The sequence below is a fragment of the Penicillium chermesinum genome, assembly GCF_028974085.1.
Source record: "Penicillium chermesinum strain IBT 19713 chromosome Unknown utg000004l:1.0-3345178.0:1.0-3348027.0, whole genome shotgun sequence".
Classification (NCBI taxonomy): Eukaryota; Fungi; Ascomycota; class Eurotiomycetes; order Eurotiales; family Aspergillaceae; genus Penicillium; species Penicillium chermesinum.
In genome coordinates, this window is record NW_026695314.1 from 2,599,082 (window position 1) to 2,617,862 (window position 18,781).

Here is an 18,781-nt window from a genome sequence, read left to right on the forward strand (position 1 = left end):
TACTCCTCCATTTGTGCCGAAGATACTGATTCATACATTGCCATACTTACACTCGGTAAATTATCGGGCTAGGATAACAGATTCCTCGTATTACCATATATGGCCTTCTATCCTGAGAAGGCAAGCATGAACCATAGTCGCGGGAATTTGAAGTAGAAAACAAAACAAAGTGTATTTGAAACAACCCAGGTTCTAATAGTTACAGAGAATAGCCTCTTTGGCTTTTCCGCTGAAATTTAATGACGTTCAAAGTAGGTCCATTGGCCGGGCTTGGGTTTTCCTCGAGCTCCTCCCAGCTACGAATCATGTCAGCAACCAGCATTGATCAGGATATGTGGAAACTTACACTTTAGCCTTGTAGAGCTCGTCTACGAGCTTGGACTCGGCCTCAGCCACTTGGATGACCTCTTCAATAAGTCCAGCGCCAATCTGCTTTTCGATCTCCGCAATTCTGGGGGGGAAAGAATGGTGAGCCACTCGTACATGCGACTCCGCGACTAATGTAGACAGTGTAAACTTACTGATCGGCCTCCAGAGAAGGCTCGTTTCTCCCACTTCATGGTGTGGTTGTGAATTTCACTGTCACTTGGGGGAGCGCTCTCGGCTTCAAGAATCTTGTTCAACTCGGCCTCTTCTTCTGGGGTACGTGTAGGGCCTTCTGTGGACGCAGACATGCCCTCGCCATCCCACTCTTCACCACGGGTGATATCGCTACCATCACGCTGCTCCATACCGACAAATGCAAATGAGCCATCCGAGCGCTTGAGCTTAGCAAATCGCTCGGGCTCTTCAGCCACAGTTTTCCTCACTCGCTCCAACCAGGCCTCAAATCCAGGAGGCTTCTGCGCTTCGACGATTTGGAGACGGTGGCGTGACAATGCCTCGACGGACTGCCGGTAGGCGGAGGATTCGGGGAAAGCCTTGAGCTTCTCCAATGTGCTAGTGTAAAGATAGATCAAAGTCGGGCGGGGACTCGGATGGGTGTGAAGTCCAGTCAATCCCGTAGGAGCGAATGGCTCCAGGTACCGGGGCTTGACATTGGCCAGCAGTCGCAACGTAGACCTCATTGTGTCAATTGAGGGGGAGGAGGCTGAGGATTGGAATGGCAGTTATTGGTCAGGGAGTCGTGGCGCGGGAAGTTCACTATTCGGAAGCGGGACCAATTTAATCCGCCCGGCCAGAACGAAGCAGGGGCGGGCCACCTTTTCTTTTGATCCAACGCGTGCGCTGAAGTTGCTCCCTGGCCTTTTTCCCAGATTTCGGTCTGATCTTCTTTTCTACGGCTTGGGGCTTGGATGTTCCGCCCTTGCTGGTTTCTTTTCCTATACAACCAAGAGTTGTCGTCTCGCGCCTTATCTGCGCCGCTTTTCGCCCCCCGTCCGATGTGCCACCTGTGACATTTGCGATTTCTCCTTTTGACCAACGTCTTTCGTTCAATATCAAGCTATCCAGATCCGAGACATACGCAAGAATTGTTTACTTTCTTTTGAATTTTGTTCTGCATTGAGACTCCGTGTCTACCGCCACAATGAAGATTTCCTGGCTAGGGTGGTGTCTCCCACTCCTGGCCGCATCAACACTTGCGGCACCCGCAGACTCAGAGTCAGGACAGCGGCCGGAAAAGCGAGCCAACCGTGGTCTGGACCCTGAAGATCCCACAGTGTTCAATGGACTTGATGTTCCCCCATTGTTCCAACTCACCGCAGAGAACTTCGACGAGACCATCAAAGATGGCACTTGGTTCGTACTTACGCTCAAACCTTCCCTTCACCTCGGAAGCCACTAACATGAGACGTTTCTCTAGGTTTGTGAAGCACTACTCTCCGCAGTGTGTGCATTGCAGACATGCGGCTCCATACTTCCAGACTACTTATGAGTACTACTATGTACATAACCCACCCCCAAAATAGGCCTGAGAAGTCTCGCGCTAATACATATTCTAGACTTCGAATCCCACTTCCCCATCATCCGGAAAATCGCCTGACCCGAAATCCATGGACTCCTTCACTGGTTATTACAACTTCCACTTCGCTTCTATGAACTGCATCACGGATGCCGATCTGTGTCAAAAGCTTGGCATCCTAAGCTGGCCTACCTTCGCGTTCTACGAAAATGGCGTCAAGACAAATCAAGTCACGGGAGCAAAGAAGATCTCGGATTTGAGTAAACTTATCGAAGAGAAACTCGAAACCATCAAGCCAGGGTCTCGTCCTTCTCAGGGTATCAAATTGCCCGAGGTCGGCGCAACAAGCGTGGATGCCTCTGCAGCACCCGACTCGTCTGAAGCTAAAGACAAGGGCCCTCTGGACAGCATCAAGGCTGCTTCTGGTGAGAAGCCAAACGCAGCTGACTCACAGAAGGGCTCAATTGACACCAAATCAACTGTCAAGACTACCAATACCAAGTCCACGGGCCCACCTCCGAACCCTCAGGGCGTATCCGTCCCTCTCAATGCTGAAAGTTTCCAACGACTTGTGACCACTTCCCAAGACCCTTGGTTCATCAAGTTCTACACTCCCTGGTGTCCTCATTGCCAAGCACTGGCTCCCAACTGGCAGCAAATGGCAAAGGAGAACAAGGACACTCTCAACATTGGTGAGGTCAACTGTGATATGGAAGCCCGTCTCTGCCAAGACGCTCGAGTAAGCGCTTACCCCACACTCTACTTCTTCCGAGGTGGCCAGCGTGTGGAGTACACGGGCCTGCGTGGTCTGGGTGATCTGCTTTCTTACACTAAGAAAGCAGTCGGTCCAGGCTCCACCATTGAAGATGTTGATGCGGCTACGTTCAAGGAGCTGGAGCAGACTGAGGAAGTCCTATTCTTGTACTTTTATGATGAAGCGACCACCTCAGGAGGATTTCAGGGCCATGGAGCGTCTGACACTCAGTCTCGTCGGCCATGCCCGCATTGTCAAAAGTCAAAGTGATGCATTAGCTCGGCGTTTCAAGATCTCTACATGGCCCCGTCTTTTGGTTGTTCGTGATGGCCGCCCCAACTATTACAATGCTCTCGCTCCGAAGGATATGAGAGACTTTCGTCAAATTCTTTCCTGGATGCAGACCGTTTGGTTACCCATCGTCCCTGAGCTGACCGCTTCGAATGCTCGGGAAATCATGGATGGCAAATTCGTTGTCTTGGGAATTCTCAGCCGACGCCGCTCCGATGACTTCAAGCAGTCTAAGAGGGAATTGAAGGAGGCTGCCCATGAATGGATGGACAAACAGGTTCAACTCTTCCGGCTCGAGCGTGCAGAACTTCGTGATTCGAAGCAACTGCGCATCGAAGAGGCCGAGGATCGCAACGATGAACGTGCAAAGCGGGCTGCGAAGAACATGCGTATCACCATTCGTGAAGATGACAAGAAGCCTGTTGCTTTTGCCTGGGTTGATGGCGACTTCTGGGAGCGCTGGATTCGCACAACCTATGGCATTGACGTCGAACAAGGTGACCGTGTGATTATCAATGATGAAGATGTAAGCTTTATTCCTCCTGTGCTTTGAACAATTGTTTACTAACTCTTTGCTAGAACCGACGATACTGGGATACTGCCTCCAGCGGAGCCACCATCATGGCTTCGCGTACGTCCATTCTTGAGACTATTCCCCTGGTGGTTTCTTCTCCACCAAAGTTGTCGCCCAAGTCAACCGTTGGTGCCTTTGAGACCATCTTCTTCTTCACCCGCTCCTTCATCACTACCCACCCCATCCTCTTCTTCGTCTTCTTAACCATCACCATTGCCGCGGTCACCTTCCTTGGTCGCGGGCGTCTCTTGCGGCGTGCTGGATTCAGCCGCGGTGGCATTATTGGTAACACTAATAGTAACGGGGGCGGGTTCTTCCACTTGGACGGCAAGGAAGGTGTCTTGAACGGAGGTTCGACTGGCAAGGTCGACTAATGAGATGCATGTACAGTTCCGGTGTTCGGATGCACGGTTTCCTTTAATATATTCCTTTCCCCACATTTCCACCTGTATTTGTTTGATTTCAGGCTGGTTTTATCCTTTGCAGCCTATATGGTCACTGCATGTCTGAGCTCCTGGAGTGTTGAAGCACATACTTCCTTTTTTTATTTTTTTTTACACATGTTTTATCTCGTTGTAACTCAAATTTCATATCCCTGAATGAACGACCACATTTACTAATCGAGTGTATCATTTCCAAGGTTGATTGTAGACTATAAGTGCTCCACTCACGTAGTAAACCATGATGCCAGCTTGAACTGCTTTGGTATGACTTCAAGTTCAAGTTATTGACCCTTGCTCTCAACCCGTTGCCGGAAGAACTGCTCCAGGTGAGACAAAGCACCATACGTGAGGATGTGCATTTTTAGGCAATATACAATAGCTCGCTGAGCAGCAACTGGGACACGAAAAATGAGATAGATTGGAATTGATTATTCGTCCTGTGATTGGCTGTATGGTGGTATAGCACGTGATATACTCAATTGCGCGCGCTGATTGGTCAGAGGCTCGGGCGCTTTCGGTTTTCGTTGACCACCAAGTTGCCAGCTCCTTGTCCCTCCAAGTAATTGTCCAACGACCTGCCCTCGCTGACAACCATGGTATGCACCTTTCTTGCTTCTTTATTTTCCCTGCCTATTCTAGTCCTAGGCCAAGCTACTCTTGTTCTTTGATTTCTGGCTTGTTGGCTAGACTGTGGCCACCGCGTCACCGATGCGAATACCCAAGGCTCCGGAACATACCACTGCGCTCAAGGGGATTGATGTGCTGATTCTGGATTCTTCTCAATTCATAGGTTTTCGCTCCTACTCTCCGCCGGGCTGCGGCCCAAGCTGGCACTGCCTTCGGTCCCAAGTAAGAACACCCTCGGCCTGAGATTCGACCCTCCGATCGCGAGCCCAAGCAACGGAAGATACGGCACGTGCAAGCCATAAGTGGCGGTGCTATCTGAGCCTTTGGACCAATATAGCCTCTAGAGTGCTATAATTTAGAGTCGGCCATCAGTCCGATGTGGCTTCCTCCAGTCCTTCCCAGCTCTATGGATTGGCCAAGGACCGGCATTGCAAGGGTTCAATTGATCACCATGGGAAACCTATGTGAAATTGGGAATTGAAAGCTAATAATACCTCTTTAGGATCGCTATTCCTCCCCGCGTCGCTGGCTTCGACATGAAGAGCGCCATCAATGCGTGAGTCCTTTCTATCTGCTCCCGGGCTTTTGTCGTGGGAGTAAAGAGATATATCTAGAGACTATCCGTTAACGAAATAAACAGCGGCACTCTGGCTGCTAGCTTCGGTGTCTTCGCCGGTACCGCCGCTCTCTTCATGCTCGGCGATGTCCCCCGTGTCCGTCGCGATATCCTCCAGCAGCTCCCCTTCCTGGACAACTACCTCGACCGCACCATCCCCCCTGAGGACAACGTAAGTTCGGCTCACGCGCGCTTCTGGATATGCAAACTAACGGAGTTAGCCCTTCTAATTGTCTGCGCTTGAATACTTGGGGTGGCATATGATCCCTCTTGACGGGTCGAGTGTGTAGAATAGTGACGAGAGTCCTTATGTTTTCATTAGCACATAGAGACCGACTTTGAAAACCATACCTTCGGTTTTGTTTCTTTTGTCAAGCCGACTTCGTTCAGCACGACGGGTGCTCTGCCCTAGCTTGTATCGGTAAATGTAGTGCGGATCGTATGGATTGCAAAATTGAAGAGCAGCCAGTACCCATAGACCGCCTCTGACATAGGTCTTGAGTCTTTTGATTTGTAGATAGGACGCAGCGGTGGAATCATGGAACCATGTCTACAACCGCAGTTCGACGCGAGGTTGCCTTAGCATTCATAGGGGGCCTTCCAAGCACACGCTTGTAGAACAGTACTGAGGTCAAGATCCAAGATCTCGTTTATAGCCAGCTCCGGACGCCACTTTCTCATCAGGCAAGTCCTGCCAGAGCGTGGAGATAAGCGCTCATGCATGACCAAAGAAGGGCCCTTCCCAAACGCCCTTATCTTTGAACATCGCTGATAAGCCAATGCTTGACGCCTCAAGTTGCCCATCTGGGCTTAGAGTTTCGTGTCAATCTAAGTTATGGCTGGCACGGATCTCATCCCTGCGCGATGACAAGGCGTTTGAGTTTCATGGACCTCGAATCACAGACTACGTTTGGCGAGAAGCATATGCAGCGGATCGAATCAACCGGCGGGTTCCTCAATGCAACCAATACAGTTGCCCCGTCTCATGAGAACGGACGCGTTGTGATTTGCCGCCGTAGATAACAGATACATTGCCCCCCTTGTCTCTTCTCTCTATAGCCGCGGCCTCTTTAAATCGGTTCGAGCCCCTCTTCTGGCTGTGTAGCCTGCACGATCGTGTCAATGGGTCGTTCCCTCTCCTCTTTGCTAACCATTGTACACTGACCCGGTTCATTTCTCTTTCATCCTGTAGTGCCCGCTATCAAGGTACAGGTAGCAGCAATGAGCTCAAAATCGTTGGGAATGGGGGTCTTTCAGCGCACTTCTTCCGTCAAAGACGTCGACCACGCCCCCGTTACATCTGTCCTCCCGGATGGCGATGTGCCATATACAGATCATGCGCTGGATGCCGATGAGCAGGTTATTTTAGCGCTCGGTTACAAGCAAGAGTTTAAACGCGAGTTCTCGTTATGGACAACCTTTTGCGTGAGCTTCGCTGTTCTCGGTCTGCTGCCGTCTTTTGCGAGTACGATATACTACGGTACGTTCTTTCACACCATCTGTTTGCTGGAAGCCGGCGCTAAATTATCCTCATAGGCATGGGATATGCTGGGACGGCAGGTATGGTCTGGGGTTGGATCATAGCCATGGTATTCATCCAATGCATTGCAATGTCCATGGCAGAGCTGTGCTCCGCCATGCCCACGAGGTTTGCATCCAGCAGCCCGGTCCAAACAAGGATCAAGAAGCTAACCAATATTTACCCCAGTGGCGGTCTATACTACGCAGCAGCCGTTCTCGCGCCCCCGGGATGGGGCCCCTTCGCCGCATGGCTCACTGGGTGGTCGAATTGGATCGGGCAGATCACCGCGGCGCCTTCTGTAGACTATGCGCTTTCTGCTATGATCCTGGCCGCTGGATCTATTTCTAACCCGGGTTACGTTCCTACGAACTGGCAGATCTTCCTCTTAACAACCTTGGTCATGATCATCCATGCCGGTATCAGCAGCATGCCCACCAAGCGGGTCGCACAGTTCAACTCGTACGGCTCGACATTTAACTTCCTGGCTCTTGTCGTAACGTTAATCGTCATTCCTGCGGCGACGAGGAACGACTTCACTCCTTCGAGCGAAGTATCGGGCAAGATAACGAATCAGACAGATTACCCCGATGGAGTCGCAGTGCTGATGACTTTCGTCGGTGTCATCTGGACTATGTCCGGCTACGACTCCCCTTTCCATCTGAGCGAGGAATGCAGTAATGCGAACGTTGCGTCGCCCCGGTAGGTTCATCTTACACCGTTTTCTCTCTGAGTAACTTCTGCATCAGGCTGACGTATCTTGTGCCAGGGCTATCGTGATGACCTCCGCGTTCGGTGGTCTCTTCGGCTGGTTCCTCCAGCTTGTCGTTGCCTACACGGTTGTTGATATCGAGGCTGTCCTCGACTCTGATCTCGGCCAGCCTTGGGCATCGTATTTGCTTCAGGTCCTGCCTCAGAAGGCGGCGCTCGCAATCCTGGGTCTGACGATCATTTGCGGTTTCTCCATGGGACAGGGGTGTATGGTGGCCGCTTCACGTGTGACATACGCCTATGCGCGCGACGATGTTTTCCCTTTTTCGAATTTTTTCAAGGAAGTCAATGGTTACACACAGACACCCGTCAATGCAGTGATTCTAAATGCTGTCCTGGGGATCCTGATGTGTCTCCTGGTGCTCGCAGGGTCTGTTGCCATCGGAGCCCTGTTCTCCATTGGCGCTATCGCCCAGTTCGTGGCTTTCATTATTCCGATCTTTATCCGTGTTTTCTTCGTGGGGGATCGCTTTCGCAAAGGACCCTGGAATCTTGGACGATATGGCCCCGCTATTGGCGGCATCGGATGTTCGTTCGTGGCTCTGATGGTGCCTATTCTCTGCCTTCCCAGTGTCACGGGCCGTGATCTGACGTTGGATCTGATGAACTGGACTTGCCTTGTCTACGGTGGTCCGATGCTGATCGTGACTATCTGGTGGTTTGTTGATGCCCATCGCTGGTTTAAAGGTCCTAAAGTCAATGTGGAACATGCCGTCCACCCGTACGATGAGGCTATGGTCAGTGAAGGAGTCGAGCCGGCTAATGTTCCAGTTCCGAGTCCAGACTCGGCCAAAGAAGATAAGCCCTTATCATAGGCCTGGACTGGTCTCGTCCTGTCTGTCAGTTGGTCACCTCGATAATAATTAGCCCAGTAGATACTCTGCTTTACATATTATAATGCTAGGACGGTCCTGCGTCATAGGCTACAATGCCAGTTTGAACCAAGTGGCACGCACTACACAGCCCTCATGAGCGATAGGCTATACTAGTATCATCGAGTGTTCAATTGGAAGATACCATGTGGCAGAGATACAGGTCTTTGTCTGCTGTGAAGCTTCTACCGGAATTTTCCAGTCGCGGCACGTTGAGTACTACTGCTTGAAAATATACTCAAGATCGCCTCTTTCACGGAAATATTTGTCGGAAGTATATTCTCTTCAGCTCCGACGCGGAATCCAGAAAGATTCTCTCAGCCCATCATCCAAATAATCAGAATCACTAATGTATCGACCTTACATATCCAGATGCAAGACGAGGATGACTCCCGTACCTGCAGTCCCTGGGGGGCTAGGCAAGTGATCCTAGCCTGAGGATCGAACTAGGGGGCGGGCATCAGGCGCCAATTAGCGGCTCTTCCGAGTCGAGCTGAGCCATGCGGGTCGCAACGTCCTGAGAATCTTCTGCAGAAAGCCGTTATAGCCCGTTGGCTCTATTATTGGAAATGCTGCTCAGAAATTGTTGGGTGGCGTCCTCGGTTGCTGCGGAATGACCGCATACAGGATTACTGGAGCTATCCGAAATGATAAATCATGTTTCAGATTCAGCGAGTTCAGGATGTACGAGATCAGGCAGCAGATATTGGCCAGCCATGTCAAATAAATACATTGCCTCTAAGAAGGTTACGTTCGTAATACTAGTACTAGTAATTGTTAAGGCGATTGAGGTTGGGGGCTGACAACAGTGGCTGTTTCTATATATCCATGCGAGCTCTGGTGGAGATGGCACGCCTGGATCTGACCATGCATTCAGGACCAACTTACCCGCAGACCCAGAGCCCCAGTCTGTCTATCTTATTTTGTGGGTTATGGACTCGGAGTGATGGGGGGTCCCGCGATGGAGGTGTGGGCTCTTCCCCACTCCATCCCTGCCGTGGGCGGAGTACTTGATATCTGGGGATGTCCGCCCAAGCTGGTAAGATTGCAGGTCTAATCGGTTGAACATTCAAAGTCACCTCAAATTCCCAGGTCACCCTAGTAGACAAATAGCAGGGTAAGAAGATATGACTGGCTGCGGCTTGTCTCCGAGTCATTTTCTAGTTAGTTAGTTAGTCCTATTACATAAAACCGCCACTGCTGCAGGGCAATGAATACATATGCAGTGGCAGGCCTGACGCAAGCTCCAGCTACCTCCGAGTCGGAGGCTGCAGGTAAGAATGCTCACGGCCCCCATCTGGGCTACACCGGAGCGCACTCGGGCGCCCACTTTACGCAGGTGCTCAAGACGATCAGATTCACACGCCTTGAGAACTCGGTACATGATCCTCGCGACGCGGCACACGAAACTTCTCCCGCGGAGAATCTCGGCCAATCAGTGAATCCCGAGCCTAAGGCCAGGAGAGGCCCGCGGAAAAAGCGCAATTGTTCCACCGTCGAAAAGGAGAACCTACCCCGACTCCCATTTCGCGGTCGACGTACCTGGTACCAGAGCCAGCAACTCCCTAGGGATCACCCGAATAATTCTACAGATCCACCCTCTGGTCTCCACTGCGTGGGCACTTGACATGGATACAGCGGATAAGGGGAGGGGGAGATAGAAATAAGATGGGACACAAGAGATATGCTTAATCTGACTCCAGACGGGGGTCATCCACCCCCCTTGTCCAGTCGTAAAAACTACCGGATCCACACGCAATCCATCTTACAGTTGAACTCTATCCTCAATGACGCCTCGCTAAGGACGTGGTATTGTGCTTTGGGGGGCGTTTTCTCACCTCTCCCAAAAAGGGCAAAGACTTGTAAGTGCGTCTGCCGTCCCAACGAATAGGATGCTCGGATCAGGCGCTTTATTAGGGGATGTTCGGTTGCCTCCGCTCAATCTTACCCTCTTTTTCGATGGAACCCCTTAATCCTGGGCCAGCCTATGCCCTGTTCGACCACGAACCAAAAGCCATGACAAACCGTAGGGGGTTGCACTGTACACCCGGACCCCCAGACGAAGGAGGCGCCGAGGAAGGAGGCCATGTGCGGTTCCAGGAACCACAGCCCCGCTACTCCCTACAGCTCGCCTCTTGTCCGGTGGAGCAGATGGCGACCGTTCCTGAATCGGGGACCCATTTCCCGATGCCATTGTACAAACCCCCGGTTCCCTCGCCGTAATTATCGCGGTAAGCGAGCAAAGGTTAGGACCAAGGGGGGGGCCAAATACAACTAGGTGAACATGCAAAGCACGCAGGCTCCCATGGTAAACAAGATCGAGCCGGGTGAGAAGCCGGTGTGTACCGTACAAGGCCTCTTTGCCATTTTCCCGCCACTCCTCTTCCTCGTTCCCTCTGGTTTTTGGGCCTTGAGGATTTGGAAGGGCTTCGCCCAATCATAGCATGTATTTTTCGTGGTGCGCCCATGCAGCCATGGTGCTGTACCCTTTTTGATTATTCTTGCCTTAACGAGTTATTTGCGTACGCCCGTTACGATAAATTACACTGCAAACGTCCATACTTCCGCCTACGGCTCCCGCTAAATTCAGCGTAAGAACCTTCGGGTCACATGCTCCTGTAGATGTTCGCACTGAATACTCAAATTGCCGTCCATTCAATGTTGCCTAACGTAATGCCCTGCAAGGTCACGTACTTGGCACTCGGGGAGGTCGAGCACCGTAACAACTTCCTGTACACATATCCGAAACGAAATAGACGAACGTGGGCCAATGACAGATTCAGGGGAGAGCAGGCAAATCTCCGTGTTCTCCTGATACGACCACAATATAACTTTTTTTTTTCATTTGCCTTTCGCTCGTCCCAGGTCCACGGTACAGCGGCTAATTGGGAGGTGTTTTGTCCGTTCCCTCTTACTTCCTACGTGCTGGGTGGCTCTTGGCGCGCACTTTTGGGGTCGCTGAGTATCCGTACCCCGACCAGATCCACAAACACATGGTTTCTGGGAATTGGTTCGAGCAGTAAGACAAATTCGATGTGGCGGTTCCCAATATAGCGTATCCAATCTAGAGCATAGAAGGTATTCTAGTATCCATCGACTGGTATCGTGCTTCGAGTTCCTCTCGAATTCCATAATACGTTTGGGAGCCAGAGAACAAAGGAAGGGTGATGACATTTTGCCGATACCCCAATTAAGCGGGATGCATCCGAGGAGGGGGACCTTTGAGGGGAAAAAAAAGAAAAACTAGGCGGGTCCGGATGAAGGGGGCCCCTCAGAGCCTATGAGGTGGGTGGCGCCTGTGATCCTGTCTCCATTAGGGCCTGTCCGTCCCTCTGATTGGCAACCCTGCTGAAACTCGGCGATCCAGACTTGACTTTGTTGTGTTTCTGTTGGCCTTTCCGGCCTGAGCCGGGGTTAGGTTGGCTCCAATTACCGTGATACCATGATCGAGATATCTTCATTCCCCTACGAAGTATGCCTTAGGATCTTCGGCCTTGCAGGGTGGCAAACTCGCCTGCATAGTGTAGGATCAAGGCCAAGTCTTGTACTTTTGCAACGGCAAGCCTCCCTGTCCGGTCCTTTCTGTCCCTTGTTTCGGATCGGGGGAAACCATGGGGATCTACGTCTCAAGTCCACTAGTTATTAGGCTTATATCGTCCAAATGAGGCATCTCACGGCTAATGAACCCATATACGTCTTGGTAGCCCTCGTGACCCTTACAAACAGAGCTTAAGGGCATAAGCAGCCTGGGCGCCACATCGTCTAGGATCATGTACGCATCGTATGTTGTAGAGATCAGTCTGACAGGAGACCCCAGCACGTCGTCGGAGGGTTGCCGCGATGTCAAGCTCTGCTACGGAGTACAGTTAACTGCCGATCGCGGGTGAATGGGCCCTTTCTGCAGTCCCACGAGCTCCAACAAAAGCCTCACCGTAATTTGCGGGAACGGCCATTCTGTTTCTTTCTCGTGGACCGAACCGTCTTCGGGCGCCCCTGGAGTGGAGTTTGCCAATCCCCGGCAATGCTTCCGAGTCCCATCTGCCAGGCCTGTACGGAGTACGGAGCGCATACGGGGTACAGACCGCGTCTCAGAAGCTGTCAAACTTCCAAGGTCAGAGCATCATGAGATTTTGCTTATTCGCAGGATTGCCAGATCAAAGACATCGTGCAGGGCTACCCTGCTGGGCAGGAATGCCCCGGAAGCAGGCTATCCGGGTACATCACATTGCCGAGTTCAAGGAGAAGGTTAGGCGAGAAACCCTGACCACTAGGTGCCTGCCTTTCTGGTCACTAGCTCAGATAGATTAAAAAGTGGCGGGTTTTCAAAACCAGAGAAAAGAGGAATGCTTGGAAATGAACCAGGATATTACTATGATATGAATAATTTCCAAAAAGAAAAAAAAACCGCCCCCCCTAATGTCTGGAAAAGCCATAGTGTGCGAAATGTAAGCCAAGGATGTGGTATTTTCCTTAGTGCTTGAAGTCACGCGCTGAGATCCGATCACTGGATTTCTGCAGAACCCTGGTCGAAGCCTTCTGCCAGGTCCACAATCGAAGCGGGAGAAGCTTTTGCGAAACCCTTCGGTGGAGACGGAGGGGCCAGGGTTGTACGAAGTACCTGCCGTAAGGACGGAGTATGCGTACATATCTCGTCTGCTGCAATCTGGCTTAGTTTTCACGACCGAGATGGGCGAAAGGGATCAATTCCTCGATTTTCGGGGGAACGTCGGCGACCGTGATCCTGCCATCCAAGGGCTAACCCCTTCCTGAGACATCGAACCATTCTTCTCCTTCCCCAACCACCCCTTGGTCTCGCCAATCGAATTAGGTAATAAAGGTCCGTCGAGCCCTAGATCTCGGGCTCCGCTGAATAGTAGCCTTCGGATGACTGGCGGAAGGTGCGGCCAATGACGATGCGGCCGCTCTGCGTCTCCGCGGACCAGAAGGTTAATGTTCATTCCGCAATCAGATAGCCTTTCTCCTTTTACTAGTCGTCCTAGCACATTACGGGCAGTCTCTTCAAAACGCTTTACCAGTTCGTTCCGATCTGAGATGGAGGCTGGCCCGGGCTGCGACGTGTTCAGGTAGAGATACATAAGTGTACAGTAGTACACAGGAGCCTAGCTGACTACAGAATAATGGGCGTCAATCTTTAGGTACTGATGCCGAAGTCTACGGTTCACGTTTGGGCTACCACCAAAAAGTACCTAGAACCTCATTTTCTCGGTTGGAGCCACCCGACGTGGAAAGCGGCTACGGCGCATCGGACAAAAGTAGGGCCACGATGCAGCACCGTTACCGAAGCAGCCTGGTACAGATGCCGGAGGGGTCGCTTGCTAAAGCAAACACCCCAAAGGGAAAAAAAGAAGTCTCCAACGATCTCTAACCGCAACCCCTCTTTTCGATCCGACGAGGATCCTGCATGCAACAGCAAACAGCATGCATAAGCATAGCTGGAGATCATTGGGCTACGGGTTGAGGAAGTCGAGGCCTCAAACTGGAATCCTCAGAGCTTCGCAAAGATGACGTGCGGCCCTGGAACGCGATCAGTGCGAAGGGGCCGAGACCCTGCCCACGACGTCGTCCCGACGATGCTGTCTGCCTCTGTCATACTTTGTTGAGGTTATAGGACATGGCTCTGCATGAGATGTGTGATCTGTTGCGCTGCGGGGCGCACCAAGCCACTGCGGAGACTATGTCAGAGATGTCGAAATGGCTGTTCGGGGGTCGACTGGCCCCATATCCAGCCCGGAGTATAGTACAGAATTATGCTACCAACTAATGCATTCTTGAAGTATTCTGTATAATGAAAAGATGAACAAGACGAAAAAAAGAAGAAAAATAAACTGCTACCGTTGATTGTTACTTCCTGCATGCTCAATGCCTCAATGCAGGCAATGCTGACCAATGTTGAGAGGAGGTGTTGCGTAAAGAGCTCGGCCGTGATCGGGGGGGGGTGCCACGACCAGGCTGGGCGGCCGATACTGCAGGAGCCAGCCGTGCGAGATCTTTATTATTTGTTTCTTATTTGTTTCTTATTATCCTACTCCGTACTGAGCTAGCTATGGAGGGGGGTCAAGGGCCTACTCTTAAGTTGAATGAACACAGTCATGGGCGTCAATGATTTATTTTAGGTGTTAGATCTGGGGAACAATATGGTCTGTTGGTCATAGAATGAGGGAAAGTTTGTCATAGAAAGCTGACAATGCTAAACTTTGGGAACTTGAAGCTCAACAGATCCCCAATTGGGGGCTGCTATTGCCAACTAGCAGCCACTAGAATAGCTTGGTAGCCTATATACCGTAGAGACTATGCTAATATGCTGTAAAGCCAAAAATTACATCCTATTCAGTATAGCCAGGCCCGCAAGCAGGAGATCGCCATTCCTCTGTGTTCGGAAGGCGCCCGGCGACATCGTCATCGTCCCGAGGGTTTGTACTGCGTTTCCGCTCAACCAAAATTCCTGCGCGTATTTCTGTAATCCCGTTACCACAAAAATACATACCAACCTTGGGACTTTTCCCAAGAGAGAATTGAGATTCTATCATGCCTTGCACCAAAAAGGTTGGGTTATTCTTTTTTTTTCTTTTTGCTCTTTGAGACTGGCTACCGTTCTTCCAGGGCTCTCGAATGCTGTTTCCATTGAAATTTGATTTCGCCTCTTGCCTCCCCAAGAAACGATCGCCTTGTTTCGCTCCGGTCTTCCGTCTTTTTCGATTTTACTTCCAATTTTTTTTCGGGAATTTTTTTTTTTTTTTTTTTTTTTTTTTTTGGGAACCATCTGTTCTTGTAACTTTGGCCGCGCCCGCCCCCCATTTCCCTTTCCTTTCTCTCCCCCCCGTTCCGCGATCAGTCTTTTCTATTTCCAAATTTTTTTTTCCCTCTTCTCTTCTTCATCCCTGAAGACTCTTGTGATCTGGTGACCTCCTGGGCGAATTGAATATCAGACACCTCCCATCTTATTATTTTTTTCTGTTGCGCAAACACGCATTTCGTGACGCGAAGCAGATCTGACTGTTGTCCTGCGAGTTGAGACCCACTTGCAGGCCTGGTGGATACAGAACCCATCGACGGTGACAACGTGCGGATAACTCTCCAAAGTTCCCACACGACTTTCTTCGGTGGGTGTGACCGTGGGGAAATCTATCCTCAAACTCTTGTGCTTTTTTTTCGACTTCATCTAAATCGCTGCTCGTTAGCCTTGGTGGCTTCAATTGGTGATTTCGTGATCGTGGGCGAAAACTTCTCTTAAAGGGCGAAAAAAAAAAAGATATTCAGGTAATCAACGAGGTTCCGAGGAAGAAAGAGTTTTCTCCTCTTCGATGATTGCTTCGTGATTCTTCACATATCCTTCTCGTCATCAACCTTCACAACGCGCATTTTCCTCTCCTTCGTTCTCCTGACTCACGATGGATCCCCGATCGCACCCTTCGCGCCCTCCCTCCACCACCATGCCTCAGGGCTCCACGCCGCTCTCCTCCACCCCTCTGTCCAGCATGCCTATGCCACAGTACTCCATGCAGCCTCAATACCCTGTCTCGCAGCCTCACACGCTGCCTCCTCTGCAGCCTCACCACTCGCAGTCGCCTGCGCCGCATCCCTACATGGCTCAGCAGCAGTACCGGCCGGACCTGTCTCGGTTTCCCGCGTCGACTCACGACGTGTACGGGGCCTCGACCGCTCCGATCATGCCGCACACTCCTGTCAGTATCCATTCTCTTCCTCCATGGTCGCGTTCTAACAGTCAATTCTAGGCTCACCAGTCTTATCCCCCCTCCTAATGTGCTGCCTCCCGCATCCTCCGCGCAGACTTACCCGCAGCCTATCGCCCCGGCTCCCCCACGGGACCGCCGCGACTTCAACGGCATGCCGTCCGGTGCGTTCAGCTACTCCGATGGTAAAGCCTGGGGAGGCATGGGTCACGATGTGAACGGCGCCAATGGTTCACCTTACGGTGCCAAGGAACCGCCACGCACGCAGGTCGTGGGCTCTCAGGGCCGTCGTGGCATTCTGCCCAGTGTCCCCGGTCGCGCCACCCCAGTCACCAACGGTGTCAATGGTGCTGCGAAGAACACTACGATTCCTGCTAAGGACGCCGATGGCAAATTTCCTTGTCCCCACTGTAACAAGACTTACTTGCACGCCAAGCACTTGAAGCGCCATCCTCGAGAGACGTGAGCCTCACCCTTCCCCTCCCTCCTTCTCTCAACCTTCCTTCGCCTCTGTTATGCCGCACTTTCGCGTCTTATTTTGCTCGGGAGTTGGCTATCTTCATTAGTCTCCTTGAAACTTGCCAGGATATCTGCTAACGACGCGTTCTTTTTCTGTTTTGATTAGACACCGGTGATCGTCCTTACATGTGTGTTCTCTGCAAGGACACTTTCTCCCGCAGTGATATCTTGAAGCGCCACTTCCAGAAGTGCTCAATTCGTCGTGGTAACCCGACCGGCGCGACTCATCTGTCGCACCCTCAGGCTCACCTCAAGCGCTCACAGCAGCAGGCGGCGGCCGCAAACCCTGCCAAGCCAATTCAGGATGAAGTCAGTAGTCCCGTTCCCGTTTCCAATGGCGTTATGGGTGCGCAATTCGGCGATGGGCACGTGAATGGCAACGGAATGGCTGGCAGCCGTCCCGGATTCACGGATCAACAGCCTCTAGGATTCGCCATGTCGCCGGCCAACGGTATGGCCCGTGGCCCTGGCGATGCCTGGATGGCTCAGCCCAAGCAGAATCCGTACTACATGCACCCTGGAAACGATTCCCATAATCAGCAACTGAGTGTTGATCGTCCTATTGAACAGGTAAAGCCCCTGGTCGCTCATGACCCCAAACATGCTGGCATGGCCGGTCCCCATCCGAACCAGCCCGGTGTTGACTGGACCTCGATGTTTCAGCACGGCCACTCCGACGGCTACATGAATCCCGTTTTCCCCCACTCCATGGCTGCCGGTCAGGAGCCCATCCACGCCCCCGTCGACGCCGACCGCAAGTTCTACCCCGCTACGACCGCCGGTGGCCCCGAGAATGGCATGAACGGCCTGTATCTTGCCCTCGACTACTCTGAGCGGTGATGGTAAGACATAAGCAGACAGATTCTGTTTCCGATCTTGATTGCGCGGGAGATTAACACGTCTTGGATACAGGCACAGTCCAGACTGCTCGACAGTAAACAATCCATTCGGTCCGAGAGCGCAACGCGACAAAATAGGAAGTCCACTCTGCCCATCGTGAAGGTTGATGTTATCCTTTTCTCACGCGATGGATGCGATTTGAATCGTTTGCAGTCTTATGTTTCCATATGCTATGAGGCAGCTCCAGATGTGGTTCCTGTTATCCTGGTGTCAGGATGTAAAGTTTCTGACCCGCGGCCGCTTGCCCCTCTGACTTCTTGATTCCATTCCGCTCTTGTTTCACGGCCTGTGTGATTCTGGCGTCCAATATCGGGGTTTTGCGTTTTCTGACCTTTTTTTTTATGGCTCTATTGTTCCTTGTCTTGAGTCCTGCTACATGAACCATGTTGCAGCCATTGTTATTCAGGTCTGATCTGGAACTTCTCGACAAGTCCGATATGGTGGTTGGTTGCGAGTCATGGTTTGTCTTTTTTTTTCTACCCCCAGCGGGGCAGATGGTTAGTGGGTGGTTTCGTTCGGCGTCCACTATAGACATGGGCATGTGTTTCTTGCGCGATCGATTCGACGACAGAAAAGAGAAAAAAAGCTTGCGCGAAGGCTACTGTCGTATGTTTCACTGTTTGATTTTTTCCATTTATCTTTTTTATTTCTTTACCTCGATCTGTTCGCGTTCATTTCGTTCCCTTTTTCTCCCCCTACGTGCATCTGCATGGCCTCATCCCTGTAAGTAGAGTCGGCACGGCACGGACATATTACGCGCTTCGGGTTTTGAGTGATTTAGGGTGTTTCATTGTTCCGGAGGGTTTCTGTTCTACTCGAAAAGCATCTTAGAAATAGACCCAATGATCCGCGTTTCTCCCTGGTTTCCATATGCTTTCGTCATAACTGGAGCACGCGAGATCGGTCCTGGACTAGCACTCGCAGTAATGCATGAGCCGTGATGATCCCGATGATCCGATCCTTTATCAGATGGGACCGATAGATCGATAAAAAACATCGCCCCTCCTGGTTTAATTAGAGATTACTGGCCTGTGGCAGTACTGGAGTTGAATAGGGTGCGGAGGTGAACCCCAGACCTGTTTAAAGCGCTGCCCGGAAATTCCCATTTCGACGTCATGTCCCTAATCCCCGCGGCCTGATTGGAGCGGGAAATGTTGGATTCGGGATCTCAACTTTGATTTTCCCCCCTCCCCGCTGCTCGTCTGGACTGACACCCTGGGAGCAAATCCAAGATCTCTTGCGCCTCTTCTGCTCGTCCATCCTCCCCTCCTGCTCACATC

General features: G+C 51.6%; 8 protein-coding genes across 8 annotated transcripts; 6 read left to right on the forward strand and 2 right to left on the reverse strand.

Annotated features, from left to right (window-relative positions):
- Positions 1-199: 199 nt before the first annotated feature.
- On the reverse strand, positions 200-1,067 carry N7468_005873 (complex I NDUFA5 subunit family protein; the record flags this gene model as incomplete). The annotated part of the gene is made up of 3 exons (XM_058475169.1): positions 200-296; positions 347-429; positions 522-1,067. 3 exons carry the CDS (start codon positions 1,065-1,067, stop codon positions 200-202), a joined length of 726 nt encoding a protein of 241 aa, XP_058330909.1.
- Positions 1,068-1,528: 461 nt separating this feature from the next.
- N7468_005874 (putative disulfide isomerase) lies at positions 1,529-3,896 on the forward strand (the record flags this gene model as incomplete). Its single annotated transcript, XM_058475170.1, has 5 exons — positions 1,529-1,740; positions 1,805-1,886; positions 1,944-2,813; positions 2,842-3,474; positions 3,528-3,896. 5 exons carry the CDS (start codon positions 1,529-1,531, stop codon positions 3,894-3,896), a joined length of 2,166 nt encoding a protein of 721 aa, XP_058330910.1.
- Positions 3,897-4,558: 662 nt separating this feature from the next.
- On the forward strand, positions 4,559-5,438 carry N7468_005875 (cytochrome b-c1 complex subunit 10; the record flags this gene model as incomplete). Its single annotated transcript, XM_058475171.1, has 5 exons — positions 4,559-4,561; positions 4,756-4,814; positions 5,095-5,148; positions 5,233-5,380; positions 5,430-5,438. The coding sequence occupies 5 exons, from the start codon at positions 4,559-4,561 to the stop codon at positions 5,436-5,438; spliced, it is 273 nt and encodes a 90-aa protein (XP_058330911.1).
- A 991-nt stretch (positions 5,439-6,429) lies between these two features.
- On the forward strand, positions 6,430-8,313 carry N7468_005876 (amino acid permease; the record flags this gene model as incomplete). The annotated part of the gene is made up of 3 exons (XM_058475172.1): positions 6,430-6,688; positions 6,745-7,429; positions 7,497-8,313. The coding sequence occupies 3 exons, from the start codon at positions 6,430-6,432 to the stop codon at positions 8,311-8,313; spliced, it is 1,761 nt and encodes a 586-aa protein (XP_058330912.1).
- Positions 8,314-9,580: 1,267 nt separating this feature from the next.
- On the forward strand, positions 9,581-9,997 carry N7468_005877 (uncharacterized protein; the record flags this gene model as incomplete). The annotated part of the gene is made up of 1 exon (XM_058475173.1): positions 9,581-9,997. One exon carries the CDS (start codon positions 9,581-9,583, stop codon positions 9,995-9,997), a length of 417 nt encoding a protein of 138 aa, XP_058330913.1.
- Positions 9,998-11,211: 1,214 nt separating this feature from the next.
- On the reverse strand, positions 11,212-11,544 carry N7468_005878 (uncharacterized protein; the record flags this gene model as incomplete). Its single annotated transcript, XM_058475174.1, has 1 exon — positions 11,212-11,544. One exon carries the CDS (start codon positions 11,542-11,544, stop codon positions 11,212-11,214), a length of 333 nt encoding a protein of 110 aa, XP_058330914.1.
- Positions 11,545-15,779: 4,235 nt separating this feature from the next.
- On the forward strand, positions 15,780-16,548 carry N7468_005879 (C2H2-type zinc finger protein; the record flags this gene model as incomplete). The annotated part of the gene is made up of 2 exons (XM_058475175.1): positions 15,780-16,033; positions 16,125-16,548. The coding sequence occupies 2 exons, from the start codon at positions 15,780-15,782 to the stop codon at positions 16,546-16,548; spliced, it is 678 nt and encodes a 225-aa protein (XP_058330915.1).
- Positions 16,549-16,727: 179 nt separating this feature from the next.
- On the forward strand, positions 16,728-17,441 carry N7468_005880 (uncharacterized protein; the record flags this gene model as incomplete). The annotated part of the gene is made up of 1 exon (XM_058475176.1): positions 16,728-17,441. The coding sequence occupies one exon, from the start codon at positions 16,728-16,730 to the stop codon at positions 17,439-17,441; it is 714 nt and encodes a 237-aa protein (XP_058330916.1).
- Positions 17,442-18,781: the final 1,340 nt, after the last annotated feature.